General features: G+C 48.6%; 1 protein-coding gene and 1 pseudogene across 4 annotated transcripts in view; one reads left to right on the top strand and one right to left on the bottom strand.

The window, feature by feature from the left end:
• CPT1A (carnitine palmitoyltransferase 1A) overlaps positions 1-9,085 on the top strand; it is a 57,218-nt gene extending 48,133 nt beyond the window's left edge. For 3 of the 4 annotated variants that reach the window (XM_040255261.1, XM_040255262.1, XM_040255263.1), the window contains exons 15-19: positions 3,038-3,172; positions 4,816-4,968; positions 6,470-6,583; positions 6,917-7,009; positions 8,890-9,085. In XM_040255261.1, the coding sequence (XP_040111195.1) occupies positions 3,038-3,172; positions 4,816-4,968; positions 6,470-6,583; positions 6,917-7,009; positions 8,890-8,976 (582 nt within the window). In that variant the 3' untranslated portion in view covers positions 8,977-9,085. Of the gene's footprint in view, positions 1-3,037; positions 3,173-4,815; positions 4,969-5,459; positions 5,888-6,469; positions 6,584-6,916; positions 7,010-8,889 lie in introns of all 4 variants that reach the window. The other variant, XR_005723592.1, reaches the window with a different exon arrangement.
• A 2,866-nt stretch (positions 9,086-11,951) lies between these two features.
• On the bottom strand, positions 11,952-12,265 carry LOC120874134 (annotated as a pseudogene).
• Between the last annotated feature and the right edge of the window lie 662 nt (positions 12,266-12,927).

The raw sequence follows: 12,927 nt of genomic DNA, 5'->3' as shown, positions 1-12,927 counted from the left end.
GCTCTGATTTTTTTTCTATTCAGCATCACATGCACTGCTCATAACTCCTGAGATTTGTTGCCTGTGCTTCTCAATGCTGTATTTCCCTTTGTGGTTTAATTCACTTTGTGAAATTAAAAAATTATGCATATTTTCCACCCAAGTTCACACATCCCCATGATTAGTCACCCTTGATCTGGTCCTTATACTGATCTCTGGTGCTGCTCCGGGCCTGTTCCCTCCTTTTGCTGCTTTTGAATTGGCTGGGCTCATTTCTACCACAGGACCTTTGCACTTGCTCTGCACTGGCAATTAATAACTCCCAGATTTTTTAAAATAGTGTTTTTGGCATTGCATCATATGAGATCTTAGTTCTCTGACCAGGGATAGAACCCGCATGCCCTGCATTGGAAGCACTGAGTCTTAACTTCTGGACTGCCAGGGAAGTCCTCGCTACCTCCCAGATCAAGGTGGGGTTGCTTAGATCTCCTATTTAAAAGAGCCCTACTGGGATTTCCCTGGTGATGCAGTGATTAAGACTGTACTTCCAATTCAAGGGGCTCGGGTTTGAGCCCTGGTCTGGGAAGTAAGATCCCACATTCTGTGCAGCACAGCCAAAAACTAAAAAAAAATTAAAAACAAATAAATAACCCTCCTCCCGATCACACTCTTCCCCGACCGTGCGTTATTTCTGTGCGTTGCACCTGTCACTCGTGACGTCAGGTGTGTGTTTATCCTTCCTCTCTCCCACTAGAATGTTGGAGGCGGGCAGGGATGTGATCTGTCTTCTTTGCCACCGCATCCCAGTGCCAGGAGCATGATAGCCACTGTGGAAGAGGCATCAGTAAATACATGTTGAGCAATTGATTTAATGAAGACCTTAGGCCGTAGTCATAATTCTAGGCTATAGCTATTGGCTTCCTGTTTTGGGGTTGTATTTATTTCTCACTTGGAAAACGGAGGTGAAAGTTCCCCCCAAATGCCACCAACCCCAACAGTTAGCTCCAGAGCAGCAATCCAAGTGTGCAAAAGGTTTGTGTTCTCACACCATATGTGTTAATATCTTTATAGACTTTGTCTTTTGATCCTGCTGGTTAGACACTGGAGATGTTTGGGCGATGGCCGCTCTCCTGATGGTGAGGTGGTGGCTGGTTGTAGCAGGTTAAGTGGGTGTAGCCATAACCCGGCTTGGGGTCTGAGTACACTAATATTCAGTGCATCGGCCATGAGGTTTTTAGATGGTTGTTAAAAAATTGTGGGTGTAATGCATGATTGCACTGACCACTTACACGGTTAAAGTTTGATATTGGAAAGTTGACTTCAAATAAATCGTTGCATCATCTACCCCAAGTTAACCTGTATTAAATGACTAAAATAGCACGTTTATGCTTTTCCTCATCCCCTCCTTCCTTCCGGGCTCCCCAGTGCTTTATGATAAGACCCTGGGAAAGCCCCCCATAGTAAGCTCCCCTCCTATAGGGAATTCTCTGAAAGGCATATTTGGTAAAATGACCTTAGTTCGGCTCTGTAGGCCAGATGAGGGGTTAGAACCTCTCAGACCCCATCCAAGGGAAATGTAATAGCCAGTGTGTTAAAGGATGAGTAGATTATGAGCTGGCAGGTCTTTGTGCTGGGTGCTGGGGGTGCCCACCAGAGGCTGGGATGGCGCTCAGAACCTATGGCCAGCTGGCTTCCTTCCTGACCACAGAGGGTGGTAGGGACAGCCGGTGTTAAGTCAGCCAACCGGCCTTGTGGGTAAGGAGCCTATACAGCCAGGTTGCTCACAGGTCTGGACTGCACACCGGAAGTTCAGCCTTGCCAGCTCCTGAATGAGCAGTATTGGCCTATTTCAGGGGTCCCCTGCCACCCTGGGGCCACCAGGACCCAAAGGCCCAGAGGGACATCGTCTGGTCAGAAATAACCTGGGCCCACAGTCTGCTGCCCAGCACTTTCCCGTCCCCATGGGGAACCTGGTCGTCTTCAAGCTGGGGTTTGCAGGTGGTTTCCGCCCGCAGCACAGGTGGGTGGGCCGCCCCGAGCTCCTGCGGACCTGTGCCTGTCCTCGTCATCCCTGGCCGTCATCCCTGGCCGCCTCTGTCTCGGGCCCTTGCGGAACCATCCGCACATCACCCCCAGCTGTTCCCGTCATCCCGTCTCCTCTCTGGCCCCTGACACCAGCATTCCTCATCGAAGTCTCCATCCTGCCCTGCCCTCTACCCCTCTATCTCACCTCCCTGTTTGCCTCTCGGGCTTAGATTCCGCAGCCTGTCGCTATCACCCCGACCTCTGCCCTAGAGCCCCAAGCACAGCAGACACACCCCCGGGTCAGTCCAGTGTCTGCCTGCTTTGATGCTGCACTGAGAAGCCGACACAGCCCGAGAAAACCCCCCCAAACCACAGCTCGTCTTTCTTAACTCATGAGCCGACCTCGGTGGTCCCAGACCACCCACTCTCTACACCCCCAGAGCCTGTTTCACACCCCTTTGCTGACTCCCAGCACCTCCCCTCCATCCTCTCTCTCTTAGGAGGTGAACTTCCTTATTTCACCAAGAAAGTGAATGTTCTAAAAAAACCCCTGTCTGCTCCCCTCAGCGACTGCCAGCCCCCTACAGCCGTACCCTCCTGCTTTCTCTCCCTCTTGTCTAACGGCGGGGGTGGGGGGCTCTCTGTGCGGTAGGCACTGGCCACCCACCTGCTTCCCGACCCCTCGGAGGAGGACCTTCCTGACCTGGAGTTAAGTAATTCCCAGCCCCTGCATGGAGTTCCCGGTCCTGTACCGTATTCTTCCTAAAACTACGTCTGCACTCGGGCAGAGGTGTGAGATCCGGACGCCGGGTCATGGTACCAGTTGCATCTGGACACGGAAACCTGGACCCTCCCGCCCCTTTCAAGCTAGTGACGTTTCCACCTGCCTGCTGCATAAGCCCGTGTGAAAACTGACAGTGACTAAAAACTGCCTCTGATGATGACGTCTGCTTTTCCCAGCTGACTTGAACCGTTCCCCTCATGTCTTTGTCAACACGCCCAGCCTTGTGTTAAAATATTTTTCCTTTCCCAGGACATGGGTAAATTTTCCCTCACCTACGAGGCCTCCATGACCCGGCTCTTCCGAGAGGGCAGAACAGAGACCGTGCGTTCTTGTACCACCGAGTCGTGCAACTTCGTGCTGGCCATGATGGACCCCACACAGACGGTAGGTCCTGCCCGGCCAGCAGGAGAACAGCCCCCCGAGGGGCCGTCTCTGCTGTTCAGAGGACAACACCCGAGGTTGACATGCAGGCTTCCCTGATTAAATCCCATGCATACTTCTCTAGCAAGTCCGCGTCCAGCATCTCCTTCCTTCCCTCCACCCATCTCGGGAGTACAGAGTATTAAAAGGCAACCGTAAAGGTTCGTGTTTGCATCCATCCTGTTATTCTGTAACTTCTACAAGTGGGGTTATACTTCATAGGAGTCTTTTAATATTTATTTATTTGTTATTATTTGGCTGCACCAGGTCTTAGTTGAGTCATGTGAGATCTTTAGTTGCGGCATGTGGGATCTGCTTCCCAGACCAGGGATCAAACCTGGGCTCCCTGCATGGGAAACTCATAGCCGCTGGACCCCCAGGGAGGGCCCTCTCAGAGTCTTTAAATCAGAGCGGTGCACAGCCGGTGAATACAGGAATGGGAGGGAGGTGAGGCAGGACAGTGCTGGTAGTTGGTGTCTGGCTGAGAAAATGGTGACCATCCATGGACGCCTTCTTATTTTATTATTGTTATTATTATTACTGTTTGTTGTTGACACATACGGCACGTGAGATCTTAGTTCTCTGACCAGGGATCGAACCCACAACTCCTGCATTAGGAGCGTGGATTCTCAACCACTAGACCACCACGGAAGTCTCACACAGACACCTTCTGCCCGGGGTTCCTGAAGCCCACTGCCCACACTGAAGCACCCCCCCGAGCAGGCTTGGGGCCCTAGGTTTTCTGTGCACTGCCTTTGACAGTCCTAGTGGTGGCTCGTGAAGCATTATCAGTTCATTTTTGATAGATAAAGGAACAGAGACTTAGCTGAATCCGGCAAACTGCTGACCACACACCCAGTGAGGGGCTGAGGCCAATACTGTCCGGGTCTGCTGACCCCCGAGGGGACGTGGCCCGGGGTTTTGCTCCCCTCTGGGGAGCTCCTTCCTGGACAGGCTGTCGGTTCCAAGGGGAGGAACTTGGCAAGTCTCATCACAGATGGCTCTGATATGTCACTGGCTGCCTTCAGAACAGCCTGAGGGCTGGGTCTGGAGTGGACGCGCCTCCACGTCCATGGAAGGGCTTGTGTCTCCTCGTTCTGAGATTGACCAACAAGGTCCTAAAGAACCTGGAGCGGCCTTTCGGGTCTGACTTGTAGGCCCCAGAAGCGCTGTTTAGCTGAGCTGACAGACCATGCTGGAGGGTTACTTAAGGGCCCGCGGGAATGTCACAGCCCCCTGAGAGGAAGGGGCTTCATTCCACACGATGAGACACGGAGGCTGGTGCTTTCCTACCTACTTAGTGGCCTCATTTGTGTGAAAGCTGAAATGATGCCCAGTGGGCAGCACACAGGATCCCCAAACTGCCTCTCCGACCACCTGTCCCTCCCACAGCCTCGCAGCAGGAATCTGGGGCAGGGGCAGCCAGCCAGTGGCGTTTCTGGTCAGGTTGCCTTGGAAACCACCCAAAGACCGCCCAGACCCCCTGCCCGCCCCACCAGTGACCTGCTGTCTCAGCACCCTGTTGGACCGCTGGGGAGAAGGGCCCGTGACCGTCATCTTGGAGCTTAGACCATGCTGCACGACTTGAAACTGTCCTGTTATTTCAGGTTGAACAGAAGCTCAAATTGTTCAAGATCGCGTCTGAGAAGCATCAGCTTCTGTACCGCCTGGCAATGACCGGCGCAGGGATCGACCGCCACCTCTTCTGCCTCTACGTGGTCTCCAAGTACCTCGCGGTCGACTCCCCTTTCCTGAAGGAGGTGAGGCCCACTTGGCTTTCTTGGCTAAACCAAACTTAGTCAATCTTAGGACAAAACTTAGTAAAACTTAGTACAGCTTTGCCAGCCAGAACTGGTCTGACAGATGGGTTCCAGGGCTCAGCGGTCCTCACGCTGGAAAATCTGAGCCACATTTCTTTAACCCCAGTGATGCCATTGTTTAGTCGCCAAGTCACGTCAGACTCCTTGCAACCCCATGGACTGCAGCACACCAGGCTCCTCTGTCCTCCACTGTCTCCCAGAGTTTGCTCAAACTCATGTCCGTTGAGTCGGTGATGCCATCCAACCATCTCATCCTCTGTTGCCCCCTTCTCCTCCTGCCCTCAATTTTTCCCAGCATCAGGGTCTCCTTCACTGATTTGAGTCAGCTTTTCACACTAGGTGGCCAAAGTATTGGAGCTTCAGCATCAGTCCTTCCAATGAATATTCAGTGTTGATTTCCTTTAGGATTGACTGGTTTAATCTCCTTGCAGTCCCGGGGACTCTCAAGAGTCTTTTCCAACACCACAGTTCAAAAGCATCAATTCTTCAGTGCAAAGTCTTCTTTATGGTCTAACTCTCACATCTGTACATGACTACTGGAAAAACCATGCTTGTACTAAAATAACTATTAAGTGATGAGCTCTGAAAGACTGATGCTAAAGCTGAAACTCCAGTACTTTGGCCACCTGATGCAAAGAACTGACTCATTTGAAAAGACCCTGATGCTGGGAATGATTGAAGGCAGGAGGAGAAGGGGATGACAGACGATGAGATGGTTGGATGGCATCACCAACTCAACGGACATGAGTTTGAGTAAGCTCTGGAGCTGGTGGACAGGAAGGTCTGGCGTGCTGCTATTCATGGAGTCGCAAAGAGTCGGACACGACTGAGCGACTGAACTGAACTGATGAGCTCTGAGGTGGGTTGTTTTTTTTGTTTTGTTTTGTTTTGACCACCCTGCAGAGCATGTGGGATCTAGTGCTCTGACCAGGAATTGAAACCTGTGCTTCCTGCAGTGGGAGCCCAGGGTCGTAACCATTGCACAGCCAGGGAAGTCCTGAGCTCTGAGTATTTACTTCTTTCATTTTTAATATAGTTGCTTTTATGTTTATAAAATATAACTTTTTAACAGCGGCTGTGTTTAACAGGCACCTTGGAAAATTCCTGGAAGTTTGACCCTCAGCTTAGGAGAGCTGGTGTCAGCGTGCTGCAGCACACAGCTGCTCCATTCCAAATCTTACTCCGTGCATCAGCCGCCTTTTCTGTCCAAGACCCCGTCAGCCAGCGTTTGCCTCTCTAGTCCAGGGGCCCTCAGCTGCTCCATCCCTCTCCGAAGAAGCCCTGGCCCAAGAGCCAGCAAGGCCCCCAGGGACATAGCCTTCTGGGGTCTGAAATAGGCCAAACACCAAGCAAGCCTTTCCTCAGCTCCTGGGCTCCTTGGGGACAGAAGAGGGTGGAGCTGGGAAGTGTCATTAGAACGTCGCCTTGTTTAACTCCCCAGGTTCTCTCTGAGCCTTGGAGATTATCCACCAGCCAGACCCCTCCACAGCAGGTGGAACTGTTCAATTTGGATAGGAATCCAGACTACGTCTCGAGCGGAGGGGGCTTCGGGCCGGTAAGTGGCCGGGCGTTTGAGTTCACAGAGCAGCAAGCACCGGGGCAGGACGGGCCTGTCTCAGCTATAAGCACCCCACCCTGAAGGAGCTCCTACTGGTTACTCATGCCAGTATGAATGGCATTCTCATTAAAGGTCCGAAATCCCCTTTTTCCGTGGCCTCATTTCCACAGTTCTGTTGATTCATTCACTCACCATGCCACATGGTATGTGGGATCTTAGTTCCCCGACCAGGGATCAAACCCATGTCCCCTGCAGTGAAGGTGCAGAGCCCTAAGCACTGGACCGCCAAGGAACTCCCCCCGAGTTCAGTGTGAATGTGCTTTGCTATAGGTTGCTGATGACGGCTATGGGGTGTCGTACATTCTCGTCGGTGAGGACCTCATCAATTTCCATATATCCTCCAAGTTCTCCTGTCCTGAGACAGTAAGTACAAGAGTCCCCCCTTCCCAGGATGGAGTATTTGTACTATTTTCTTTTGAAGGGAGTGGGTGGGGGGCACATCCCTGATTTGACAGAAAATTTCAATTCAGTTATACATTCTTCCTTGGTTGGGATGTTTTCAAAACAAGGATTTTAATAGTTTTAAAGGGATCCATCTTATTTGGTTGAAAGTCTTCATCTTTGCTGCTGGCCGTGGTTTCAAATCTTACTAAGCTGGAGTGCTTCTACAACTTTTAGACTCTCTGTAACATTGAATGGTTGGCTTCCTACCAGTGGCGCTAGTGGTAAGGAAGCCGCCAGCCGATGCAGGAGATGTAAGAGACGTTGGTTAGATCTCTGGGTCGGGAAGATCCCCTGGAGGAGGAAATGGCAACCCACTCCAGTGTTCTTGCCTGGAGAACCCCATGGACAGAGAAGCCTGGCGGGCTACAGTCTGTGGGATCGCAGAGTCGGACACGACCGAAGTGACTTAGCAGGCACGAAACACTGAAGCACAGACTTAAGATCTGTGTGCATGAGCCAAGTAATTCACACACAGTGCAGCAGCGGTCTGCGGTGATCTCTGAGTGGAGCCCGTGACCTCCTTCCTAGCACGGCACATTTAATCTTGATTTATATTCTCACCTTCCCACATCGTACGTCGCCTGGCAGTCAGCGCCGGGTTCACCTTTAACAGAGACATTTGGAATTCACTCGCTTATTGTGTCTTATGTAATGCATTGGCATTAGGGAAAAAAGATAACAGGCATCCCAGTGCTCACAGCAACACTGTTTATAGTAGCCAAGACATGGAAGCAACCTGAATGTTTATCAACTGATAAATGGATAAAGAGGTGATATACACACACACACACACACATACATACACTAGAATATTACTCAACCATAAAAAGAATGAAATAATGCCATTTGCAGCAACACGCATGGGCCTAGAGATCACTATACTAGATGAAGTAAGTCAGAGAAAGGCAAATACCATATGGTTATCGGTTATATGTAGAAATAAAATGATACAGATGAACTTATTTATAAAACAGACTCACAGACATAGAAAGCAAATTTATGGTTACCAAAGGGGAAAGGGAGTGGGGAGGGATAAATTAGGAGTTTGGGATTAACAGATACACACTATTATATATATAAAATGGGTAGTCAACAGGACCTACTGCGTAGCACAGGGAACTCTACTCAGTACTTTATAATAACCTATATAGAAAAGAATCTGAAAAAGAATGGATATATATGTATATGTATAAATGAATCACTTTGCTGTACACCTGAAATTAACACAATATTATAAATCAATTGTACTCCAATATAAAATAAGAATTACATTTAAAAAATAACTATTAAGGCTGTTTCACTATGAAAGATAGGTATGGAAGCTAATGAAGACTTCAAAAGGTGTGTGACAATTAGCAGAGGCATAGAACTTATATTTGCTCTGTGTAATGTTATATGACAAGAATAAGATAAGAACTGTTCAAAGTACCCTTAATAAGTTGTTTTTTTTTTTTTAAATAAGACACCTTAGATCTCAAAACAAATACAACCATATATAAAATAGGTAAACAAGGTCATACTGTATAGCACAGGGAACTATAGTCAGTATCTCGTAATAATAACTTAACGTGGGAAAAAAAAACAAACACAGCCACACAAACACGTAAGCTGTTATCTTTATGAACCCTTAACATCTCACCAGACTCTGTAACTTAATGATTCACTGAGTCAAAGCTTAAGAGAACTAGCAAAAAAGAATGGTAGTTCTTTGAATCAGATTACAAGTGAAAAGGCTTGAAATGTGAACAGTCCCACGTTGTAATCTGCTTCTTTTTTGTCTGTTTATTTTTAAATGGAAGGATTCGCATCGCTTCGGGAAGAACCTGAGAGAAGCAATGACCGACATCATCAGTTTGTTCGGGTTCAGCCCCAATTCCAGAAAGTAAATCTCTTAGCCCTTCCGGGAAGGAAAAGAAGTTCTTCTGATGAAAAACTAAATGAAAAATAGCTCTGTATCCTGACTGTATTTCAGGATGAAAATTTGTTTCCTTCCAGCGAAGGTTTGGTGGTTTTGCTTTTCTAGGACCGCAGGCTCCATACCGTGAAGTATAACCCTACTCCTTCTAAGAAGCTCCTAATCTGGGGGACATTGGATGAAGTCCCCCCTAAAGTCTTCCCATCACCTTACATTTCTTAAGGGACAAGCGATTTTAGGAATGAATGGGGTTGTGGCTTCATACTCGCTGGAAACAGACCGGCACGTTTCCTTGGCTGCCACTGGACACCTGGTACTTACGGGCATTTAATTTTATCAGAGCAGTGTAAACATTTGTTTCCTTCCGAGAGAAAAGCATCTTTTAAGTTGCAGATATTAGCAGTTAACAGCCAACGCACGTGCGATGCACTAACCGAGACAAGTTTTGTGCTTTGGGAATCTGTTCTATCCTGTGGTCACTCGTCACTGTCTACTTCAGTCGTCTGCTTTTGCCTCTCCGTGTTTGAAGTCTTCAACACCCAGTGCCTTAAAAACAGAAGGCCCTAAGTGTAAGGGAGACCACACAAGAGATTTAAGTCTTTAGGTGGAATTGTGGGTGTCTCACTCCCGTCTCAATTTACTGGGTGGATATCCCTATGTGGGGATTTTCCTGTCGTGTCCCCATGTCCCAAAGGGACCAGTCCCCTTACAAGGGCAGCTGTGAGCCGGATTCCCTTCCATCAGACTGCTTTCCTCAAGCTTCATTGTTAAGCTACAAAAGAAGATGTGGGCGTGTGTCAGAAATGGGGAGCGAGGGATGTGATGGTTGAAGATAGCGTGTCTGGAGAACACACATCGTAGATGCTTCCGGATCCCTGCTTACCCGACCCAACAGCAGGGAGAACAGGACACTGGCCGCTGAGAAAGGAACAAACTTGAGAAGAACAAACCGCAGGCAGTCAGGGTTGGCCGTCCCACCTGGTGAGAGAGGAGACCCACTCCCGTTTCCAGGGAGACGGGGGGAGATGGGTCATCTCGGTGACCTCCTAGAATGTCGCAGGTGACAGGTGCTGAGTTTAACACAGCCTACCCTTCCGATGCGTGTGCCTTGCTCGAAAGAGTGATTGACCAAAAGGAAATGATGTGCTATATCGTCTTCAGTATTTAATGCAAAAAGAATCATGGAGTGAAATAGACCCACTGCCTCTGGGCTGTCATGACAGGCTTAGCTGTCCATTTTTTAAATCATGCGTTTATTTTTCTGACCACTCTGTTCTGGTGGGGCCCGTGTCTCTAAGAGTCCTGTACTCCAGTGATATGGTGATGAGGCTGAACCCATGGTGCAGGAGCAAGGCACTGGCCGCAGAGCGCATGCATATTGTATCCGTGTACATGTTGTGATGTGAAACCCCACCTAAACGGGCCAAAGACTCTGAGCTGTTAAAACCAAGCGGAAATGGGAACAGACAAAAAAGCAAAAAAGACATCTAACCACCATAGCAACAAAAGACCCTCTTCATCTGTGGTATGTAGTCAGGGGGGCGTCGGGGGATACGGGAGACCCCCTGCCTCAGCCAGGTGTGGCTTCCAGTTGAAGCCAGGGCCCCCAGATTATCCACTGTTGACCACTGACCAGTCTGTCTTATGATTCACGGGTGAATTCGAGAGCAGACGTGTTAGCACTCAAACCTATTTGGGCTTGTCGTTCAGGTTTTAAATATTTCAGATATAATCATCACTAATCCATGCAGCCATCAATGCAATTTTATATTCCTTAAAAGGAAGAAGACTGGGTTTGTACTGTACGTGTTGAAAGCAGGAAGTAAGAGTATTCATGTATTTAATTTAATTTGGAACAAGCCATAGTCTTAACGGAGCTGTGGTCTGAATTTGTTATCTTGGACTGGCCATTGCATGTAAATACAAGATGCCCTTTTGGATGTAAATCTTAGATATGCAGTATGAATGTGTTACCATTAATAAAAATATTAACCACAGGACTGCTTTCTGTCTCTTTTCTTATACTGACAAGGAGGCTAAAGGTCAGGCTCTTGGGACAAAAGTGACCGACCAAGATATGCAGAAAAGGCCTCGGGTTGGGCAGAGTGGACCTCACTAGAGTCACACCCCTGTTGGAGAAGGGCTGCTGCTAAGAAGGGCTGTGGGCTTCGCTCTGTGTTCGTTTTCCATCTTCTCCTGTGCCTCGGGGCCTGGAACAGCACTGACACATAGTGAGTAGGTGCTCAATCAATGAATCTCCATTTTCTCCAAGGCTCTTACTGAGCACCGCCTGTATGCTAAGCTCTGTTCTAGGCACTGGGAATACAGCGGGAACCCCACCAGGTTCTGGCTGTCATGGGAAATAGTACAGACGAACTTGCCTGCAGTGCAGAAATAGATACAGACGCAGAGAAGGGACATTTGGACACGAGGTGGGAGGTGGGGTGAATTAGACTGGGATTGGCGTGCACACTGCCACGTGTAAAACAGCTAGTGGGAGCCTGCCGTAGAGTGCGGGGAGCTCAGCTGGGTGCTCTGTGATGACGTAGAGTGGGTGAGGTGGGGGCAGGGGAGGAGGGAGGCCCAAGAGGAAGGGGATGTATGTGTACAAGCAGCTGACTCACTCGCACTGTATGGCAGAAACTAACACAGCATTGTAAAGCAGCTATACGCCAATGAAAAAATATCCCAGTGGGAGGAAGTCAAGAACCAAGAGAACCCTAGGATCTTAAGGGTTCCTAGACTCTGTGTGTGGGGGTGGGGGGCGGGGGAGGCGGTGAGAATACCTGGCTTGTGAAGGATGCTGATTTAGAACTGAGGCCTAAAGGACAAGCTTTCACCTGTTTTTACATTATTATTATTTTAAAGTTTATTCACTTTTTTTGAAGGTTTTAAGTATATGTTATTTCTTTAAACATGCCATATTTTAATGGGTGCACAGTACTTTTACTTGGCATCAATTATGAGTTGATTTTGAAACAATTCAGGATTAAACCAGCTAGGATGATTACTGTTCTCTCCATTCCTTTGGGGGTGACTCTGCCAAGAGGTGATGGGTTCCACTCTATTCCAATTTGTGTTGCCATATATACCCCTAGAGCAACACAGAAAGTGGCTCTGCTAGCTAACACAGCATATTACCATGCTTTTCATGGAAACCAGGTGCCCGCTTCTGGTGGATCTGCCTTGCCACTGCTTGCTGAATGCTTTGAACCCTGAGACAACTTAGTGTGTTTTTGGCCAAGGGAAACATCCTGAGGTTGAACACAAAGGGGCGGCAACCATAGCTGCTCAGTTCAGTTCAGTCACTCAGTCGTGTCCGACTCTTTGCGACCCCATGAATCGCAGCACACCAGGCCTCCCTGTCCATCACCAACTCCCGGAGTTCACTCAGACTCACGCCCATCGAGTCAGTGATGCCATCCAGCCATCTCATCCTCGGTCATCCCCTTTTCCTCCTGCCCCCAATCCCTCCCAGCATCAGAGTCTTTGCCAATGAGTCAATTGCAATTCCTCATCTAGCACCCTTGCAGAGTCCTGAAAAAATAAATTTATTTATTTTTAACTGAAGGATAATTTCTTTATGGTATTGTATAAAGTGCAATTCTGCCAGACATCAACATGAATCAGCCATAGGTTTACCCACATCCCCTCCCACTTGGACATCCCTCCCTATCCCACCCCACTAGGTTGTTATCCAGCCCTAGTTTGAGTTCCCTGAGTCCTAGAGCAAATTCCCATTGGCTATTTGAAAAGGCAAAATGATAGGATACTGAAAGAGGTCAGTAGGTGCCCAATATGCTACTGGAGATCAGTGGAGAAATAACTCCAGAAAGAATGAAGGGATGGAGCCAAAGCAAAAACAATACCCAGTTGTGGATGTGACTGGTGATAGAAGCAAGGTCCGATGCTGTAAAGAGCA

The sequence above is a fragment of the Oryx dammah genome, unplaced genomic scaffold (genome assembly GCF_014754425.2).
Source record: "Oryx dammah isolate SB20612 unplaced genomic scaffold, SCBI_Odam_1.1 HiC_scaffold_15, whole genome shotgun sequence".
Lineage (NCBI taxonomy): Eukaryota > Metazoa > Chordata > Mammalia > Artiodactyla > Bovidae > Oryx > Oryx dammah.
Note: the sequence above shows the minus strand (reverse complement) of the source record. Positions and strands in the feature narration are given on the sequence as shown.